The following is a 22,447-nucleotide window of genomic DNA, read 5'->3' as shown; positions in this document are numbered from 1 at the left end:
GAAGAAGGTGGGACATGAGGAAGCATTTACTGGGCCATCTACTGTGTGCTGGGTAGGCGCTGTGCTAGCTACTATGGAGACTGAGGCAAGGAGACATGGTCGTCATCCTCAAGAAGCACCCCCCATGAACACCATGAGCACCATGACCATAAACGCCCACAGAGCCTTTTGTTCTCTTCTCTTCCTCCATGAAACCTGCTGCTGGGAAAGCAACGGTAAATTAGGCTACACTGAGCAGCTGAGCAGGTAAACACACGGGCCTTCGGTTGTCTCTCACTGTCCTCTCTCTCCTTCTTACTGTAGTAACGAGCACCCCCCACTCCTTCCCGCCACATCCACCCCCAGTTTTGGCTAGACACGTGACTGCCCAGCCAGAAAAAGGATTTCTCAACCTACCCTGAAGCTAAGTATAGACGATGTGATTATGACCAATGACATATGAGTGGAAATATGTAGCGACTTTTGGGGTACGCCCTCCGCTCCCTCCTTCCCGGTTCCTGTGGGCTGGGATGCAAGCATGGAGCGTAGTGGTGAGCAGGCTTCACACCCAGGGCGAGGGCCAACACCTTCTGATTGGCGAAGCCACAAGATGGGGGGGGGACCCAGGTCTACGGAGAACTATCCCATCTCTTCAAGCCTCTCCCAGCCCGGACTTTCACATGCAAGAGAGAAACTAAATTCACCCATGGAAACTGAGCTTTTGTTGAAGCAGTCTCAAATCCACTTCCTACTACAGTGACTCCCCCTCCCAGAAGTTGAATGAGCCAAAGGAATGCCTGGAGCAGGAGCTGTCTCAGAGTTCCTGAAATCCTAAGCAGAGGCCCTCTCCGGATCCAGTGTTTATAAAAATGATCCCAGTGCCCTCTGATATCCCAGGGCATCACTCAGTTCATTTATCATCCACTTGTTGGGACAGCATCGTATTTCATTGTGTGGCATATGTCTAAGGTCATATGGCTAGCGCAACATTGATGGCAATAGCCACGAAGGTCCCATTCATCAGTCAATGGGACCACTTCATGGTTTACTGTGAATCTGTGAGGTGTGTTACCTGAGGAGTAGCTCATCTCCACTTAGAGAAGAGGCATGAAAGCGTGTCAGACAAGAGCCCAGGGTTAATAGAAACTCTGATTCTCAGATTTACCTTTAAGAGCTCTTGACATTTCCTCAAATTAAGAATGGTTTTCTCTCCTTGGAAATTAGGGTCCTTTGGCACAAGCCAGGGAATACTATTAAGAAATCTTTCTTTTCCCTTTCTTAAAGTAGCTGTGAAAAGGACAATTAAGCCGCAGAAATGCGAGCACTAGAGAAAACAGGAAGTTGGACAAAAGGCAGCATCATGCAGGTCAGGGGAAGTGTAGTGGTTACTAGCATTTGGAAGTCAGTGGTTACGGGTTCAAAATAGTTCTTGTTCATGTTCAACCACTGGAAAGCCTTCAAAATGCCAAGTAGTCAATGGTTTCTAGATGAAAGTGTTTTTCAAAAGTAATAAAAACTCTCTCACTTCTGATAACATCTCAGCTTACTGAGCAAAATAATGAAGGGCCTTTTACACCACACTGGACTCACTTCCTGGAAATTCATAAATACCAGGCCACAGAGCGTGACAAGTAACTACGAGACAAGATGGCCACTTGGTGTGTTTAGAGAACTGACTCGTGTGGGAAAGACCCAAATGTCTGGTCCTCATGTCAATGTCTTTGGACTGAAAAATCACCAGAGATGGAGGCAAAGAGGCCCCAGGTGGAAGTGGTAAGGCAGGGCTGGAGAGGCAGAGAGCAGCAAGTGGCCACATTAAGGGGGAGGTCCGGCTGTCTGTGGAGAATCCACGTGTTCTTTTTCCAGAATCGAAGCAGGGATGGAGAGACTATGGCCTTTGAGTTGAAAGACCCAGATTGAGTTCTAACCTGGCCCTGGACGTCGCAAGCTGGCTCCTAGGTGGACGCACAACTACCCAAGGAGCAGATGTTCCGCCGACTCCAGAGGGTAATGTGAGGAGGCAGGAAGATGTTTGGGGAGATGCGTCGAGTGCCACACATTTTGCTCACTGTTCTTTTGTTTGTAAGTGCAAGTCAGCGTAGGCAAAAAATGGCATCTTTTGCTTCAGATGGCAGACAGTTCTCAGAGCGGATCACGAACACATTTCCCTTCGTCACCGGTGTATGGAAGGACTGAAGTCCTCGGTCTTCATGGGATTGGCTTGTCGCTTCTGGGAGGAAGCTTCAAGAGTGTGCGATCTGCCATATCCCCTCATCCTACCTCAGTGATTGTGTGGGGAAAAAGTTTCCACTGTCCTTAGTGACTGTGGTGAGAACACTTACTCCCTGTCCCCCCCACTCTTCATCAGCTGGGTCGCAAAAATAAACTTGTTAACTTAAAAGCCGCTGCAACCTTGGGAGTGTTTGTTACTGCTGCATAACCTCCCTGTGACTGCATTTTATCTTCCGTATTCTTGACGCTCTGGCATTTGGGGCCTTGATCCTGGAGACTCTCCCTCCCTGTGCTAATTCCTACCTCCCCGGAGAACAAGACTTTGATACAAAAATCAACCAATCCACAGCCACACCACGAGGTCTTTTACCAAACTCTCCCACACCAAGCAATAGTCCCCCTGGCCCGAGTCACCCCAGGCCCAGGTACCGCACAAGTAGGGACCACTTCTGTAGTCCAGAGCCCGCCGGAATTGTTCAAACTAGCCAATCCCAAGCTGACTTGATGGACCTATTCTGCCTTGCCCATTCCTCCCCGTGAAAACCCCAATAAAGTCTCGGGCCGTGCTGTCCCCTTGCGTCCCTGCCTCCTGACCATCTCCGGTCTTTCCCCAGGTGGCCGTGTGTGATGTGCCACACCTCATGATTCTAGAGATCGTGTGCATAAACTTCGTCCTTCATGACAATAGTTTCCAATCTTACCATTCCCGATAAAAGGAAATCCTGGGTACATTTTAACACCAGGAGAGAGCAGCAGGAGGCTGGGAGTGGCATCAGGCACACCGGCTTCTCCGGTCCTCTTCCCAACCTCTGGGTTCTGCTTTGCTCTGGGCTGGCCTCTCCCCTTGCAGATGGGCTTTCTCTGTGTGGCAGAAGAAGGACCTTCCTGGCTTCACTACCAGTACCCAGAGGTGGGAGATGATTTTTGCTGATTCCAGCAGAAAAAGTCAAAGAGAAAGCCTCAGGCTGGCCCAGTTCGAGTTATATACAATCATGACACAGTCTGTGGGCCAAGCACATTGGTTAGGACTGAGCCACGCACTGCCCACTGTGCCCTGGTGGGTGGAAAGTGCTGGACAGCCAGGGGCACAGGCAGGGTGATAGGTCTAGCATTGCCCTTTTGTGGATGGAGTCTGGACATCCAAACCTCGCCATTTTCTAAGGAAAGGACAGTTTACGGACTGCTACTCATTACACAAAGTACTACTGGGAAATCAGACAAGCACTGAAGGAGGGAGCTTCCTTTGAGATCCACAGAAAGCTAGGAGGTTTTTCTGAGATAGGATCAGACCAACTAGAAATACGGTATCCACAAACAATCCATCTTCCCTATCAGTGGAAAACAAACCCCGTAAGTGAGCACATGAGGTGAAGGGTAGCAAACATTCATTGAATTTTCCGGTTATTTATTGAGTGCCCTCCATATGGAATGCACCCAGATGGTTCTGTTCAGGTCAACTTGACTAAAGGAACATCCAAATGCCCAGACACCTACGCTGCTTCAAGTGATTTTGTTATGGCTTCCCATGGGAGGTCCAGAGAACAGGGATTGGGAGAACTCTGTGAGTCACAGGGACCAAAAGGGAAACACAGGGGTTGAATTCACAAGGCTGAATTCAACCTACGATCAGGGGCTCTCAATCTGGAAACAGTGGGCTGGCTTCCAGGGTCCATGAAGCCCTGTCACTGACTGTAAAACATGGAATGTTCATTTCCTACAGAAAGGATCCACAGCTTTCACAGATTATCAATGGATACAGCCGCCATGAAGTCAAGAACTGCCATTTTAAGAGAAGTTTCCTCAGCTTCCAGGAAACAGCAAAGAGGAGCTGGGGATTTTTTTTCTTGACATTCCTAGTGTCTCAGCAGTGAGTTTTCTCATCTCTCCTTCGGTTCCAGCACTTTCCGAATGGAGCCAAAGTCACAGACCTCCACCTCCCTTGCAGAGTCCCGTGTGGTAGACAGAAAGCGAGACAGATCTGGGCCCAGGTCCTAATGAGGCCGCTTCCCGGCAGGCGACTGGACTTCACGGAGCGGATTTCCCCACTGGTGACATGTGCCGTCCATCAGCCCTGCCACAGCAGATGAAGTGATGGCAGCAGACAGCCGTCCACCTCCCTTTCCTTTAATAATCAGCACTAACATGACCGAGCCTTTCTTCACGAAAGCCCTGCAGAGTGGGTACTTTAGTATCCCCGTTTAGGTGGTCTGAGACTCGGAGGTCAAACACCTCGTCACTGAGGCAGAGCTGGCTTCCGACCCTGGCAGCCTGACGGGGCCCATCGTCTCTCCCCCGGGTTCCACCTGCCCCCACCCCGCGTTCACGCACACTGCCCAGAAGCCGTCAAAACGGGCACTCGGCAGGCTGGACGCTGCTGCCGTGGGGTGATGTGGATGGCGAGGCGGCAGCCTCACACAGGGGTCCCTGGGATGTGACAGGCACGTGCCAGGGATGGCTCAGCTCTAAGGGGCACATCCACGCTAGCTCTTAACGGGCAGATACTGTCAACCTCGCTTTCCTTTGCTCTGCATGACAGACAAACCGGGAACGTGGGAGGGTCCCAAGCCTGGTTTCAGGTCACGCCATGCCCACGGGCTTAGCTGGGAATTGCAAAGTTGGGATCATCTTTACGAACATGAGGCAGCACTGGCCTGAGGCAACAACTCGGGCTGAGGACAGAAGCTTCGAGGAGCATGACTAGAGTCATGAAGTTTTCAGAACTGTTATTTATTTCCAGTCATTCCCACGTCTGTAGCCTGGAACGGCAGCACGATACCAAGGAAGGGCCCTCTGGCTTTGCGAGGGAGGAGACGAGGAGCCATCTCAGACTCCCTACGCTGGAAGGAGGGCCGGCAGGGTTGAGGGGGCTCGGGAGGGCTCTGAGCGCAGGCCGGGGCGGAGCATACCGAGGTGGCCCCGCTCTGGGGACCCGGCCAGCTTCCCTGACGGAGGGGCGGAACCGCGGGTCACCACCCTGTGTTCCAGGGCTGCCAACGCGTGAGTCACACCTGCTGCTGGGAAGGAACTCGTTAGATGAGCTCCACAACGGGGCCCGGATTTTCCAAGCAGCCACGAGTGCAGCTGCTGAGGCAGATACCCCCTCACACGGCTCTGGCGGCGATTAAGTCTTCCGGCGACGGAGGCTTCTGCCTCGGAAAGAGGCGAAGATAGGGAGTGAGGAGAACAGCGTGGGCGCGCGGCTGCTTCCTCCCAATCCAGCGGTGCCTTCTGGATGGCAGCCCCCTCCCCGACCCAACTGGCCGGCCTGCCGTCAGCCGCAGCTGCCGCTACAGGGACGGCCGGGAGGCCCTCCGCCGCTGGCCGGCAGCTGGGACCTGGCAGTGGGGGCGACGGCTGGCTGGGGTCATTTGTTGGCCACGGCGGAAAGCTGGTCTCGGATGCGGCCCAGCCCGTCCAGCATAGTGTCCAGCGTTTCCTTACTCAGCTCCACGGTGACAGCTGAGACGGAAGGCTTGTCTCCACACAGACTAGGATCTTCCTGGATCTGCAAAGAGAACGTGGCCCAAAAGTCAGAGCCGCCCCTCTTCCCATCGCCCTGCAGGTGAGCCCTGGACCTGGGAGCCCTACCCGGCTTTCCTGAACCTCTGAGGACAGGCCCTTGGCTCAGTGCTACACAGCGTCCTAGCCCTGGAGTTGTTTAGCACATGGGATTCCCAGAGGCTCGGGAAAGTTTCCGTCCATAAGGGGTGCTGAGGGAGAGTATCGGAGAAGCCGAGGCTCACTCACCCCTCAGACCCCCGACTCTGGGCCGTCGAGTGAGAAGGCGCTGGGGGGCCCACACTGCTGCTCTACTCAGAGGGAGCCAGGGTACATGGGACTCCACGGGGTGCAGAATAAATATTACAGCTTCTAGTTAGGGTTATCTGTTTCTTTAAGAACAAAAGAAAAGTCTACTAATATCTAAAGACTTAGTTGTTAGAGGCACCCCTACTTTTTCATTTTCTTACAGGTGTGACTTTCTGGGTGTGTGGTTAAGTGAACACAGCATCACTAAACAAGCCCTAAAACGGACATGCGGTTTAAAAAGATTCCCGAAAGAACTGTAAAGTGAAGGTAACACCGAGGAGGCAAGAGTGTGCGAGCAAGAAAACGAAGGGCTGACAGTTGTCTAACTGCTAACAGGAGCTCCCGCTCAGCCACGTTACAAACAGCAGCGGCCAAATCCATCGGACAGGCAGTTGCCTGAGAGGCACCAAAATTATCAAGAGGGCAGTCTGAAGTCTGATGGCGCGCGCCCCCGTGGAAGCTAAACTTTCCCGTCAGTGTGTTAGGTAAACTTCACGGATCAGCAAACGGTTTTTAAAACTTGTGCTTTGTGTCTGTCTTACCACTTTAAACTGTCTACTTTTGGTCTATGTTTTATTATGTCTGTAATATGTTAATACAGTAGTATTATGTATACTTGACAAATAAAGACTCCCTCTGGGTGCTAAATTTTTTCCTACGGGGTTACAGGTCCCAGAGCTTGGGGACTGGCATTTTTGATGGCATGCGGGGGGGCAAGTCGCTACGGCCCCTTCGTTCCTTCTCACGAGCACGGCGGCAGACGTACCTTCATCTGGAGCAGGCAGGTGGGGACGGCCATGCGACTGATGCTGTCAGAGGAGGTTTTGATGTCCACTCTCCAGTCCAGGTCGACTAGGCGTGGCAGAGAGACTGTGAAAGAGACAGCCCAGCTCAGAGCTCACGCCCCTCGCCTTCCCAAGCCCTTACTCTGTGACAGACAGCCCCGATGGCTGTGTCATGCTCCCGGGCCGCAGAGCAAGTCTCTGAGGGAGGCAGAAGCTGGGGTTCAAGACCTCACAGGAAGTCACAGGCCTTCTTCGCTACCGCTCTGTGCTGCCTGTGCTTAGCACCGATTCACGGTGGGCGCCCGTCCAGGCTTCTGCCGGCACACACGACCCTCCGGATGTCGGCACAGAACGAGAGACAACACAAGGCAGGGAAGATGAGGTTGGGCCTGAGCCTTAGGAAATGTGTCGCTTCGACAACAGTGGAGAGAGCTCTGGTTTGAGAGGGAGAGTCGGCTTGAAGCTGGGTTCCACCACTTCTCTAACCTCGGAGCCTGTTTCCTCATCTGTAAAGTGGGGATAACCTTAGCCTAGCTCCCGGGGGCGGGGGTGGGGGTGGGGGTGGGGAGGACCAAATGAGTTAATGCTAGAGTTTGTCAACACTGTGACTGGCTAGTAAGTATAGTAACCATTTATGACATACCTCTTTTATTTCAATCTTTCAAACTAATTCAATTTCCATTACTGTTTTTTTCCTAATGGAAATATAATAGTTTTAAGTACTTCACTTTCTGCTTTGCCTATTTTCTTTTTTTATATAAACAACACACCCTTATTATATTAAGTTCACAATCAGAAAAAAAAACGAAAAAGTGATGATGAAAAAGAAAAGCACAACACACAGTTCACCAGGATTAGGTTAATGCACACTGAGTTCTGGTTACCAACTCCGGCCGCCTGGCAGATGAAGAGCCGGGGCCGGAAAGGAAGGGTAGGGAGGAAGGTGGGTTTCTTGGTACTCACTCTGATTTGCTTGGGCTTCAGTTCGCCAAGTGGAGCTGTTTAAGAGGGAAAGATGAGGAAAAAATAATGGAAGAGGGATGAGAACTGATCACGAGAGAGGCCCGTGGACCTGGACCTCTACCCCTTCCGGGGTCTTTAAGCCTGTAATCACTTCCTGACGGGAAAGGACCACAGAAATGTTTGCCTCCAAGAAGCAGTTTTCTGTCTGTTTTACACAACTCAGTGATGTGAAGGCCTTAAGTGCTGTTAGTTTTCATAGCTTAGAAGGGCGTCTGGGTGGCTCAGTTGGTTAAGTTTTCATAGGTAGGGAAAAAGAAAAAAAGAAAAGGCTTATGCACGGCATTCGCCCTGCACTATCGTTCTCCGAGACAAAACAGGAAGGGTCAATCTGTTCTCCTGTACTGAGCACCCGCTCCACAAAGTAATGCATCTTCTGCAGACACACCCGAGCAGACCTGTCTAGTGCTACGGCAAAGAGCGCCACAGTGAGGTGCCAAGCACAGGCAAAATAAAACATGGTCACGTGTGAGGAAGTTTCTGAAAAAATAAAACCTTTGGCAATAGGCATTTTCTGTTATTACAATTCCGTTCAAGCCTACTGCTAACCAGCAGCTAATTGGTTCTGCTTAAATTGTATGTATCCAAAGGATTTTCCCAGAAAATATTTAGATAATTCACAAAAGAAACAAAAATGACTGATTAAACATATGAAAAAGAGGGGCGCCTGGGTGGCTCAGTCGGTTGAGCGTCCGACTTTGGCTCAGGTCCTGATCTCGCGGTTCATGAGTTTGAGCCCCACATTGGGCTCTGTGCTGACAGCTCGGAGTCTGGAGCCTGCTTCGGATTCTGTGTCTCCCCCTCTCTCTCTGCCCCTCCCCTGCTCGCTCTCTCTCTTGCTCTCTCTGTCTCTCAAAAATAAATAAACGTTAAAAAATAATTTAAAACACATGAAAAAGACATTTGACATCACTAGTATCAAAGATACATAAACTGAAATGAGGTGCATTTGCCATCTGTAAACTGGGGGAAAACGTGAAACAAATTCCCTCCGTGCTGATGAAGGCGTGGGGACGGGGCTCTTGTGTCCTGCTGGTGGAACACAGTTGGTGCAACCTTTCTAATGGCCAACTTGAGAATATAAAGCAAAGCCTCACTCTGGCCTTTAACCAATAAGGAAATGATTAAGCATGTGAGCAAAACTTCCACAGTAAAATTTTCACTGAAGTGAAAGCTGCCATTAGCCTAAACATCCAACACTAGGGAATTTCTTAACTAAATTATACACAATTTCTCCACATAAAGAATACATTTAGCCATTAAAAATGACACTGAAGATAAATATTGACCCGAAGTATCATTATAAAAGCATTGCAAGGAATTCTCAAGAAACGAGCACTTACATGTGTTCCAGGATGATTTTCGTCAGCAGGTTTTTGAGGTTTTGGTGGAAATTTTCAGGAAAGAGAGCCAGAATCGCCTCGGCAGAGGACAGGTCGCGGAACACGGCCAGCCTGGTGAGGCGGTGCAGAGCCCAGAGCAGCTGCGGGACAGTGTGTGGTGACGGGGTGGGTGGGGGCAGGCTTGTGCTCCCCGAGGGCCTGCGACTCGCTGCCACAGTCACCTGAACGGTCCCATGGGTCCTGACGCCCATGTGCCTTGGCCCACCTCTACGTCCACCTGCTGTTCTAGAAGACAGGTGTAGCTGCCTGACCTAGGAACCTGTCAACATGCCAGAAACTTCTGTTTGGGAACAAAGGGTTAATAAGCCCTCTTTCCTTGTGCACAGAATCTGACCTTCAGTTCACTTTCAAGCCTGTTCCCTGGTAACGCGAGAGAAGTGAAAAGTTAGCTGCGTTACTAGGCGACACTGCCTCAGGTCACTGCCTGGGGTCACTGCCTCGGGACCAGGAGGTCCGCATGAACTCCCTGAGCTCGGCTTCCGGCTGCACACTGCCTGCCCCAACCTGAAGCTGGGCGTACTGAATCGTTACCAGAGATACTGGCTCCCGAGGGGGCTGGCCTTTCAATCCAGGGTGTCCTAGTCCGTAGGCTGTCACCGAGGAGGGCAAAGAGAACAAATGGATCAGGTGGCTGTGCTGACTGCCCAGGGGTTCCTGACGCTGCCCTGCTAGGCTGCCGTGTTCCACTCTGTCCTTCCAACCAATTGTGCAGCCCAGTGTGGCCTGCGGTCGTCTGGGAGCCTAACAGTGCTTAGCTGAAAGCAAGAATCCGGAGGGAACTAGGGCTTTTTCGGATGCCGCGGGAGGACCTGCAGCCGCAGAGGCACAACCGAGAGGTGAGGGGGCATTAGCCCTCCACTGATGAGGGTGCAAGTTAGTGGATCGATGCCCTCCAGGGTGGCAATTCAGGGCTGTGTTCCCCAGGGTTTCTTACAGGATCCCCTGATTGAGCGCTGTCACCCACAGCAGTAACCAGACATCAATGCAACCCTTCACGGCTTTGCTCTCCTTCCCTGCTGGGTTTTCCCCACTCCCTCCCTCCTTCGTGCTTTCCAGACTCACTTCCCCAGGGAATTACGTGCAGCCAACTCTTCGCCTCGGGGTCTACTTTTGGGGAACCCAAACTAAGTCCAGCTCGCTTCTATAATCTGGCTTCTGCCTTTTACTGTTCTATCACTGACTTCAATGAACAGAGCTCTGTGTTAAAAATAGCAACAATAATAATAACAACAACAACAACAGCAACAACGTAGGTCTGTTTGGATGAACTCCTGTTTTAGAAACCTATCTGCCCTAAAAAGAGAAGGCTGTGAGTACTGCATAAACTCACTCTTCCTCTTGGCCACCCGCTGAGGTCAGGTGGGGGTCCAAACGCATGTCCCCTGACTCATACTCAGGCCTTGGAGCCTCTGCCCAGTGATCCCGAAGAAGTCTGTCAAAGCCATCTGGCTGACAATCTAACAGCAGAGGCAGGTTACAGGGAAAGAAAATCACAGAAAGGCTGGCTTTGGTCCACACTGTCTAGGGAACAGGTCTAAAAAGGAAATGGCCGGACCTCTGATTCTAGGTATAATTCTCCCATCCAGGCCTCATTTATCATAAGGAAGTGAAGGTTCAAAGACCTTCCTAAGTTCACTAGCATTAAAAAAAACAAAAACAAAAAAATCTATTTTAAGTTTGTTATAATGTCAACAGACATTTCAGGGGAAATATTTCCTTAGATGTGGCAATGACTGGGACGTTAAGAAAGAGCCTAATGGGCTGAAAAACCAGTGGCCAAAGGTCATTTCTGACCATACTTACCTGCTCTGCTTCCTCCTGGGTCACAGACAAGCTGGAACATGTCATATCCAAGAGCTTTTTTGAGCCAACGGCTGAACTGGAAAAGCTCTCTTGGCACAGCTGTCTGACAACATCTTTTGAGGAGGCCTATGAATTAAATCACAGGTGGGGGAAGAAACCAATTCAGACTCTGAAAATACATGTTTTAGAGCATAATACTGTCCCAGTCATGGTGTGATACCTTTGAGACTCAAGATTTAAAGGTCCTTAGGACACTTCCATTTCTGGAAAGATGAAACAGATGTACTTTTCCTTAGTTTTTCCTTAGAAGCATAACGAAACCCATTGGGCACAATGAAAACCACATACAGAAAACAAACGCAAAATAACTCTGACAGCGGGGGGGGGGGGGGGGGGGGCAGGGGGAGAGGGGAGGATCGGGACCTGCTGTGGACTTCATGACCAAGAAATGACATGGTGGTGAGTTTACTGGATTCTCTTTTTGTCTGTAAATCGCAGACTCTGAGCTGAAGAACAGGGCAACCCACGATGCCAACAGGTACACAAAAACAAAACCAATAACTCCAACAAATACTTGCTCTCTCTGGCCAAAAAAGTTCAGCAAGATAGAAAACTTTTAAGTGATAACAGCTCTACTGCAGCTGAACACCAGAGAAAAAACGATAGCCCCACTCCCGCCTATGTCAGCAAAGGCTGAGTGGGGAATGCAGACTTCCACCCTCTGCTGCTGCAATGCGGTGTCCCAACGCCCCCACCAGGGTGGTGTCAGAGAAGGCCAAGTAGGAAGCTGGGACCTTCATCCACACTGAACGACAGCAAGTCCCACCACCCCATGGGATTAATAGTCACCACATGGGGCCAGAACTCCCACCCCTGCCCCGTGGCCACAAGGAACCCCCACTTTTGGGTGTCAGTAGGAGCCAAGTGCGGAACCTAGAGTTTTATCTCCTTCTGGTAGTAATGAGGCGGAAATCCTTTCCCCCTACCCAAGCAGTGTCAGAGAAAGCCAGCTAAAACAGAAGATTTAAATAAGATCCAGAATCTCAGAGTATAATACAAGAATGCCCAGCTTTCAACTGAAAACCATTCATCATGCCAAGAGCCAGAAAGATCAATGCAAAAAGATAATCATTAGATTGTCCACATCAAGATAAGAGATGTTAAAATTATCTGACAAAGATTTCAAAGCAGACATGATAAAAATGCTTCAACAAGTACTTACAAACACACTTGAAACAAATTAAAAAGCCAGAAAGTCCCAGCAAAGAGAGAAGATACAAATAAGAACAAAATGGAAATTTTAGAACTGAAAAAATACAATAACCAAAATTAAAAGTTTGGTAGATGGGCTCAGTACCAGAAAGGGACAGAGGAAAGAATCAGTAAACTGGAAGACAGAACACTCGACATTACCCAATCTGCACACAGAAAACAGACTGAAAATAATAACAGAGCCTCAGGGGTCTATGGGACTATACCAAAAAAATCTAACGTTATGTCACTGGAGTCTTAGAAGGGGAAGATAAAAGAGGGCAAGGCTGAAAAAGTACTTAAAGAAATAATGGCTTAAAACTTTCCAAGTAGGGGTGCCTGGGTGGCTCAGTCGGTTAAGTGTCCGACTTTGGCTCAGGTCATGATCTCACCGCTGGTGTGTTCGAGCCCCGCGTCAGGCTTTGTGCTGACAGCTCAGAGCCTGGAGCCTGCTTCGGATTCTGCGTCTCCCTCTCGCTCTGTTCCTACCCCAACTCATGCTCTGTTTCTGTCTCAAAAATAAACAAACATAAAAAAAAAAATTAAAAAAAAAAACTTTCCAAGTTTAGCTACAGACATAACTATACATTCAAGAACCGAAGCAAATTCTCAAGAGGATAAATCCAAAGAAACCTATACCAAGACGTATGTCCAGCAAAACTAAAGGCAAAGAAAAAAAATCTTGAAACCAGTGAGAGAGAAACAATATCTTATCTATATGGGATAATGAGAATAATAGCAGATTTCAAATCAGAAACCATGGAAGCAGGAAGGCAGTGGCACAATATTTTTCACAATATTTACAGATATTGGAAGAAAAACGATCAACCTGGAATCCTAAACCAGCAAAAAATATCCTTCAGAAAATGAAGAGGAAATCAAGACATTCTCAGATAAAGGAAAACTAAGAAAATTTGTCACAAGACAAAAGAAGTTCTCTTAACAGAAAGGAAACAATAAAAGGAACCTGAGAACATCAGGAAGAAAGAACACAACAAACAAAAATAAGGGTAAACACAATAGACTTTCCTTGTCTTGAATTTCTAAATTCTGTTTGAAGGATGAAGCAAAACTTATACCACTGTCCAATGTGGCTCTAAATGTATGCAGAGGAAATAACTTAAAGACAATCATATTATAAACAAGGGAAGGGACTTGAAGGAAGATAGGGTCTCCACACTTCATCTCTAACTGGTAACATGAGGACACTGATAGATTGTGATTTATGTATATAAATGTAACGAGAGGAACCACTAAAAAGATTAGAAAGAGAAATATATTTTAAAATGTTATAGATAAGAGGGAATGCCAAAAATGTGTTCAAATAGCCACAGGAAAGCAGGAAAAAAGTAAAAAGAAACCAAAGAACATAAAAGAGCAGATAAAGAAACACAAAAAATTAAATGGCAGACTTAAATTCTAACATTCGATAATTATATGAGCTGTAAATGATAAATTAAATATGAGCTACAAATATGACTCAATTAAATGCTGTCTATTAGAAATGCTCTTCAAATATGATAGAGACAGATTAAAAGCATGGGGAAAGATATATCATGCAAATATTAATGAAATAAAATCAAGACTGACTACATTAATATCAGACAAAGTAGACTTCACAGCAAAGAAAATTACCAGAGACAGAAAGGGACATTATATAATGATAAAAGGTTTCCATCTCCTAAGAAAACATCCTAAATATGTATGCACCCAGGAAGAGAGCTAGAAAACACAAGAAGAAACAACAGATAGAACGGACAGGAGGGATAGACAAATCCACAAATGCAGTTGGAGACTTCAACAACTGTCTTTCAACAACTGATAGAACTAGACAGATATTCAACAAAGACATAGAACATTTCAGCAACACCATCAATCAATCTAATCGACATGTATGGAACACTACCCAGCAACAGAATATACATTCTTTTCAAGTGCCCACTGAACATATACCAAGATACATCATATTCTGAGCCATAAAACAGACCTCGACAAATGTGAAAGAACTGAAATTGTATAGAGTGTGTTCTTGGTGACCACAATGGAATCAAAGTAGAAATCACTAACAAAAAGATGTCAAGAAAATATCCAAACAGTTGGAAACTTAATCTACAGATCAGAAAGGAGCACAAGGGAAATTTTAAAAATTATACTAAATACATAAAAACGAGAAACAAAACCAAAATTTTGGGGACACAGTCACGACAATGTTGAGAGCAAAATTTACAGCATTAAATGCATATGTTAGAAAAGAGGAAAGTTCTCAAATCAATAATCTAAATTCCCACCTCAAGAACAAAGAAAAAGAAAAGCACAATAACCCCAAAGGAAGAAGGAAGCAAACAACAAAGAGCAGAAACCAATGAAATTGAAAACAGAAAAAAAAAAAAAAAAAAGAGAGAAATCAATGAAACAAAGAACTAGGTCTTTGAAAATATCAATAAAGTTGGCAAACTTTTAGCAAGCCTGACAAAGTTAAACAGAGAAGAGACCTAAATTACCACATTCAGGAATGAAGCAGGACATAGCACTACAGATTCTAAAGATTTCAAAAGGAAAATAAGAGAATAACTGCAAACAAACTCTAAATTTGGCAGCTTAAAGTGGATAAATTCCTCAAAAAACACAAACTACCACAATTCCCCCAATATGAAACAGATAATTTGGATAGCCCTATAATGATTAAGGAAACTGAATTCATAATTTAAAACTCCCCAAGAAGAAATCTCCAGGCCCAGATGGTTTCGCTGGAGAATTTTTTTTTTTTAACATATTTTTTTAATGTTTATTTTATTTTTGAGAGATAGAGAGCGAGAGAGAGCACAGGGGCAGGGCAGAGAGAGGGAGACCGAGAATCCCAAGCAGGCTCTGTGCTGTCAGCAGAGAACCCAATGCAGGGCCTGAACCCATGAACCTGAGATCTTAACCTGACCCGAAGTCAGACGTTTAACTGACTGAGCCACCCTGGCATCGCTTGCTGGAGAACTCTAACAAATGTTTAAAAAGAATTAACTAATTCTACACAATCTTTTCTAGGAAACAAAAAAGGATACCATATTAACCAGCTCAAGAAGAAAATCACATGATATCAATCAATGCAGAAAAGGCAGCTGACAAAATTCAACACCCATTCTTTTTTTTTTTTAAGTTTTATTTTGTTTTGAGAGAGAGAGAGAGAGAGAGAGAGAGCGAGCACAAGCAGGGGAGGGGCAGGGAGAGAGAGAATCCCAAGCAGACTCCATGCTCAGTGCAGAGCCCGATGTGGGGCTCAAACCCACAAACTGCAAGATCATGACCTGAGCCAGAACTAAGAGTCAGTCACTTAACTGACTGAGCCACCCAGGTGCTCCTCAACATCCATTCCTGATGAAAACTCTCATAAAATTAGAAATAGAGAGGACTTTCCATAACTTGATATACAGCATCTACAAAAAACCGAGAGATAGCATTATACTTAATGGTGAAAATCTAAAGTCAGGAACAAGCCAAGGATGTCTGCTGTTACCACTCATTTTCAACACAGTGCTGAAAATTCTAGCCACTGAAATAAGTTAAGAAAAAGAAATAAAAGATCAGAAACATAGAAACAAAGTTGTCCCTATTTGCAGATAACATGACTGTCTACACAGAAAGTCCCAAGGAGTGTACAAAAAAACCTACTAGAATCAGTGAGTTCAGCATGTTTGCAAATAGGAGATACGCATAAAAAATCAGCTGTATTTCTACATGCTAGCAATGAACATGTAAACACTGGAATTAAAACTACAATATCGGCGGGGCGCCTGGGTGGCTCGGTCGGTTGGGCTTCCGACTTCAGCTCAGGTCATGATCTCGCGGTCTGTGAGTTCGAGCCCGGCGTCGGGCTCTGTGCTGACAGCTCAGAGCCTGGGGCCCGTTTCGTATTCTGTGTCTCCCTCTCTCTCTGCCCCTCCCCTGCTCATGCTCTGTCTCTCTCTCTCTGTCAAAAATAAATAAACATTAAAAAAACAAAAAAAAAAAACCCAAAAACTACAATATCAGGAGCACGTGGCTGGCTCAGTCAGAAGAGCATGCAACTCTTGATCTTGGGGATTGTGAGTTCGAGCCCCACACTGAGGGCTGAGATTACTAAAAACAAAATAAATAAACTTAAAAAAATAAATAAATAGAAATAAAAATACGCATCATTTGCAACTGCTCAAAAAAAGGAAAATACTTGGTGTAAATCTAGCAAAACATGTACAGGACTTGTATGCTAAAAATTACCCAACACAGATTAAAGAAATCAAAGATCTAAATAAGTGGGGAGCTATACTATAGATTGGAAGATTCAACACACTAAAGAGGTCAATTCTCCCCTAACTGATATACAGGTTTAACACAATTCTTATGAAAATCTCAGCAGGTTTTTAAAAATATAGACAAAATCATTCTAATATTTATACAGGAAGGCAAAGAAACTACAATAGCTAAAACAATTTTGATAAAGAATGAAGTAGGACAAATCAGCCAATCTGATTTTGAGACTTATTACATAGCCACAGTAATCAAGACTATGTGGTATCACCAGAGGAATAAACAAATAGATAAATGAAACAAAATAGAGAATTCTGAAATAAATTACACAAATTCACCCAACTGATTCTTTTTTTTTTTTTTTTTTTTTTACTTTATTTTTATTTTGAGAGTGATAGAGAGAAAGCAGGGGAGGGACACAGAGAAAGGGAGACAGAATCCCAATAGGCTCTGCACTGTCAGTGCAGAACCCAACGTAGAGCTCGAACCCCTGAACAGTGAGATCATGACCTGAGCTGAAATCAAGAATTGGATGCTCAACAGACTGAACCAACCAGGTGCCCCCCAACTGATTGTTGCCAAAGTAGCAAAAGCAAGTAAATATAGGAAGGGCAGCATTTTCAACAAGTGGTACCAGAACAACTGGCCATTCACAGGCAATAAATAAATAAATCAATCTCACACTGTCTTACACATGTTATGCAAAATTAACTCAACGTGGATTATGTACTTAAATGGAAAACGCAAAACTATAAAACTTTTAGAAAAAAGAGGAGAAACTTTGGAGACCTATGGCTTGGCAAAGAGTTCTTAGCCATGACACCAAAAGCACAGTTTGTAAAAGGGAAAATTGTTGACAAATTGTACGTCACCAAAATCAAAACTTTTGCTCTGTGAAAGCTCTTGTTATGGGCTGAATGGTGTCTCCCTAAAATTCGTATGTCGAAGTCCCAAATCCCAGTACCTCAAAATGTGATCTCATTTAGAAACAGAATTGTTGTAGATGTAATTAGTTAAGACGAAGTCATTAGTTAAGATGAAAACCCTAATCCAACAGGACCCGTGTCCTTATTTTAAAAAGGGAAATGGAGACACAGGGATGCCAAAAGGGAGACCACCCTATGAAGATGAGCGCAGAGATTTACAGGCTAAGGTATATGGAATGTTGCCAGAAACTAGGAACCAGGCATGAAACAAATTGGTCCCCACAGCCCTCAGAAGTAACCCATCTGGCCAACACCTGGCCTCCAGAACTGTGAGACAATAAACTCCTGTTGTTTAACCGTGAAATCTGTGGTACTTTGTTATGGCAAACCTAGCAAGTTAATACACCCCTATGAAGAGGATGAAAAGATAGCTACAGACTAGGAGGAAATATTTGCAAACCACGTATCTGACAAAGAACCAGTATCTAAAATGCATAATCTCAAAACTCAAAAGTAAAAAAGCTGAACAATGCAATTAGGATATGGGCAAAAGACATAAAGAGATATGTCACTGAAGAAGATATACAGATGGTAAATAAGCATGTGAAAAGATGTCCAATATCACTAATCATAAAAAATAAGCAAATTAAAACCACAACGAGATGGCGCCTGGGTGGTCCAGTTGGTTAAGCGCCTGACTCTCGATTTTGGCTCACGTCATGATCTTATGACCATGAGATTGAGCCACGCAATGGGCTCGGCAGGTGTGCAGCCTGCTTGGGATCCTCTCTCTCCCTCTCTCCTGCTTGTGTATGCGCACGCGTGTGCTCTCCCTCTCAAAATAAATAAAGAAACATAAAAAAACCCCACGAGATACAAATACACACCCATCAGAATGGCTCAAATAGCATGCAGTGATGACAACGAATGCTGCCAGGATGGGGAGAAACAGGATCCCTGATCTGTTGCTGGTGAGAATGCAAAGTGGTACAGCCCCTCTGGAGAACAGTTTGGCAGTTCCTTAAAGAATAAAAAAAAAACAAAAAACCCCAACGAACCATGCAGCTACCAAATGGCCCAGCAATTGTATTCCTGGGCATCTATTTCAAACAAATAAAGACTTTTTTTCATATAAAAACCTGTACACTAATGTTTATAGCAGCTTTATTTGTAGGACCAAAAAATCGAAAACAATCTAAACGTCGTATCATGGAATACTGCTCAACAATAAAAAGAAAATAACTATTGCTACAACGTGGATGAATCTCTAGAGAAAAGGGCTAAGTGAAAAAGCCAATTGCAAAATGTTATGTATTAAATGATTCCATTTATACAACGTGTGAAATGACAAAATTATAGACAGGAAGAATGCCAGAGGGCAAGGAGAAGGCAAGGGCAGAGGGGAAGTGGATATGGCTATAAAAGGGCAACATGAAGGATCCTGTGATGATGGCAATGTTCTGTATCTTGCCTGTATCAAAGTCAATATCTTGGTTGTGATATCATACTATAGTTTTGCAAGATGTTACTGATAGGGGGAACTGGGTAAAGGGTAAATGGGATCTTTCTGTACTGCCTTTTACAACTACATGTAAATCTATAATTACCTCAAAATAAAAATTCAAAGTGATTTTTTAAAAAAGAAAATACATAGAGTAACAGGAATGAAAATGGATTAACTATTGCTACATATTGGCAAGAAAAAACAGCCAGAAACAGAAAAACCAAATGCTGTATTATTCCTTTTATGTGAAGCTCAAACATGGGCAATATTAAATTGATTTTAAAAGTAAGGACAGTGGCTACCACTGGGTTGGTGAGAGTGAGGGTAGCAATTATGGAACAACAGAGAGATTTGTGCAGTACTGGTAATGTTTTGGTTTTGACCAAAGTGATGGTTACATAGGTGTGATTAATCCCTGAGATGTGCACTTTTCTGTGTGTTACACATTAATGATAATTTTTTAAAGTTTATTAAAGAAAAAAAAGTCCACACCGATGAATACATAAGGGGTGGTCAGAACAGCCACAATGAGGGTTGAAAGGCCCAAGGTGGAAGCTGAGAGCCATAGGTTTCCAATCCTAGCTTTGTTACTTCATTCGTTAATTCACATAACAGTTATGTATTGAACACATGCCGTGTGCCAGGAGTTGAGGATACTTGTTGGGGATACATTTGTGAGTAACATAGAGCAGATGCTTTTAGGGAAGGAAAATACAAATGAGCACTGAAGAGACTGTTAAGACAAAAGAGGAACCACTGCATGGACCAATCAATGACGATGCTGTGCCATGAACTTCTTAGTATTAACTCAGCCTTCTTCATCTGAAGTTAAAAAAAAAAAAGAAAAAAATCCCGATTGGATCTTACATTCTGTAAGAAAGGCAGAAAAGTGTCTACAAGGGAAGATAAGACCGCCCCTTCTTCCACAGGCGAAGTCAGAGTTAAACAAGTAATTCCAATCCATCATTTCATTTGGTTTTAAGTAGCCTCACAATCTTTCAAATAATCCTCCAGGGTGCTCGCTTCGGCAGCACATATACTAAAATTGGAACGATACAGAGAAGATTAGCATGGCCCCTGCGCAAGGATGACACTCAAATAATCCTCCAGGGAGTGTTTTGGCCCTTACGCCGGTCAAAGGAACTACAGAAAACCCGCGATTCAGGAAAACAGACGCACGCTTCGCTCAGGGGGCTGTGCGGACGCAGAGGAGAGAGATTTCCCAACTACAGAGCGAAGGAGGGCTGCGCGCTGAAATGGGGAACTCGTAGTGAGGATCTAGCACTTAGCACCTCAATACACCAATCCCGAAAGCCAGCCCCAGAGACTCTTAGTAGGGGGCATTTGTACAGCGCCTGCACGTCCGTTATCCGATTTGTCTCCCCACCATCCAGTCGGGGCGGCATTAATTTCGTGCTCACTTCCAAAAAAGCTCGGAAAGGCGCAACTGCGGGGTCACTCAAAGACGTAGTGGCAGGGTCGCGGCTCCAAATCCAGGTTCCTTTAGTCTTCCCTCTCCTTCCCAAGTCCCGGGGACAAAGACCCGCCTCGCGCTGTCCCCACCCCTCCAGTTTACCTTCAGCAGGCTCTGGAGCGCGGCGAAGTTCTCCACCGTCAACGCGGCCATCTTCCCCGAGTCACCTGACGGTGACACGCGGAGAAGCTCGTCACGTGGCTCCGAGGCCGCCGCAGAGCATGCCGGGGGCTGTAGTCCTTCGGGTGGTGGCGGCTGCCGCGGTGGTGGCGCTGCGGGATGGGGAGGGGCCAATAGGATGCGACCACTGGATGGCTCCGCCTGGGGACCCTAGGACAGTGGAGTTTGGAGGGCGCAGGCGCGGGATGGTTTTCCCTCGTGGACCTTTGCCTGGCTTGGCTATTTACCAGGTCAGGGAAAACTGATTTTCCCTGACCCCTGTGGGTGGGCTGGCTGCTTTGGGGGATGCACTTGCAGGTGGTATTCACACCCATGTGTAGTCCCCTCCCACACTGTACCAGGATTGGTCTGTGTGGTCAATATCAGGTGGCAGAAATGATGGGATGTCACTTCTAAGATTATTTATAGAAGACTGTAGCTTTTGGGTACTCTTCTGTCTTCTTTTTCTTGACTCTCTTGCTCTGGGGAAAGTAAGCTGTCATGCTGGGAGCAGTCCTCTGGAGAGGTCCATGTGGCCAAGAACTGAAGCCTTTGGCCGGTAGCCAGCAAGAAACTACAGCCTGCCAACAACTTCATTACTGAGTTTAGAAGCAGCTTCAGTAGCCTTGGTGGAGCTCTGAGACGACAGCAGTCTTGGCCAACATTTTGACTACAACCTCGTGAGACATTCAGAACCAGAACTACCCAGCTAAGCCACTCCTGGATTTCTGGTCTTCAAGAACTGTATGATTATAAATGTTTGTTGTTTTAAACCACTAAGTTTGGTAATCTGTTACATAGCAATAATAACTAACACATGGAGGCAATGAAGCATAGTGGCTTTACAATTCCATCTAAGTCTGAATCCCAACTCTGCATGTTATTAACTGTACCTTGAGCAAATTCTGGAAATTCTGTGAGCCTTGGTTTCCACATCTCTTAAATGACGTTGATCACACCTACCTCAGAAAGCAGAGCTGACTGATAGGTGTTGCCCCATGGAGGGCATCCCCCTCTCCTTGCTCCCTTGCGGGCAGGTATGATATGAAGAGATCCCATGGGCTCCAGTAAGTAAAAGGCGGGGCTTACAACCCTGCACCATGTCATCCCGTTTTGGTAGAGCTGCGCAGACAGCCACTACCATGACAAATTTAAAGGTTTGTCTATGGTCTGGAGAGCTTCCAGAAATTCCTAAACCATAAATGTTTTGATGGGAAAGAACAGGATAGAATGTCAAGAGTTTCTTTCCATAATTTGGTCCCACTACTTGGTATTTTCCCCATTCTACATATGAGGAAACTAAGGTACAGAGAAGTTAAGTAACTTGTCCAAGGTCACACAGCTAAGTAGTGGCAGAACCCAGATTCAAACTTGAGCAGCTGGGCTCCAGAGTCTGTGCTGTTAACTCCCAAGCTGTACATGCCTCATTGTCTTCTCATAGCTGAAAACTCATGCTTCTTCTGTCTGGATGTCTGATTACCTTTCCAAGAGGGCAAGAGCAATCTCAGGGTGTTCCTGGACAATCAGCCCAGTGGTGTGATGAGAGACGAGATGATGAGTGGAAGGGGTACCTTTGGAAAAAGACTCAGGTTCAATTCCTGGCTCCTGTGTGCTTCTGGCAAGTTATTTCATCTCTCTGAACCTCAGTTTCCTCATCTGTAAAATGCGAACAGCAATTAAAATACCTTTTGACCATTAGGGGTAACTCAAGGATGACTTATACCCCAAGGAGGGAGGAATTATTCATTCGGAGACTCCATTTTAGCCACTGGCAACTCTAAAGGGCAGAACATTCCTGTGCTATGAGAATGGGTTGCCAGTAGTGATCA

At 46.0% G+C, this 22,447-nt stretch overlaps 1 protein-coding gene and 1 non-coding gene across 3 annotated transcripts; one reads left to right on the top strand and one right to left on the bottom strand.

Annotated features, from left to right (window-relative positions):
- Positions 1-3,599: 3,599 nt before the first annotated feature.
- Positions 3,600-20,625, bottom strand: COMMD9 (COMM domain containing 9). 2 transcript variants are annotated; one of them, XM_049648142.1, is made up of 6 exons: positions 20,562-20,625; positions 11,030-11,155; positions 9,167-9,306; positions 7,767-7,801; positions 6,785-6,888; positions 3,600-5,716 (listed from the first exon to the last, which is right to left on the bottom strand). In XM_049648142.1, the coding sequence occupies exons 1-6, from the start codon at positions 20,610-20,612 to the stop codon at positions 5,576-5,578; spliced, it is 597 nt and encodes a 198-aa protein (XP_049504099.1). In that variant the 5' UTR covers positions 20,613-20,625; the 3' UTR covers positions 3,600-5,575. The 2 variants fall into 2 exon arrangements, with proteins under 2 accessions (XP_049504099.1, XP_049504108.1); XM_049648151.1 differs by lacking the exon at positions 20,562-20,625 and adding an exon at positions 20,278-20,533.
- LOC125917204 (U6 spliceosomal RNA) lies at positions 20,001-20,105 on the top strand. Its single transcript, XR_007456114.1, has one exon. It is a non-coding gene; the product is annotated as a U6 spliceosomal RNA (small nuclear RNA).
- Positions 20,626-22,447: the final 1,822 nt, after the last annotated feature.

Source organism: Panthera uncia, chromosome D1 (genome assembly GCF_023721935.1).
Source record: "Panthera uncia isolate 11264 chromosome D1, Puncia_PCG_1.0, whole genome shotgun sequence".
NCBI lineage: Eukaryota > Metazoa > Chordata > Mammalia > Carnivora > Felidae > Panthera > Panthera uncia.
This window is presented reverse-complemented; position numbering and strand designations above follow the sequence as displayed.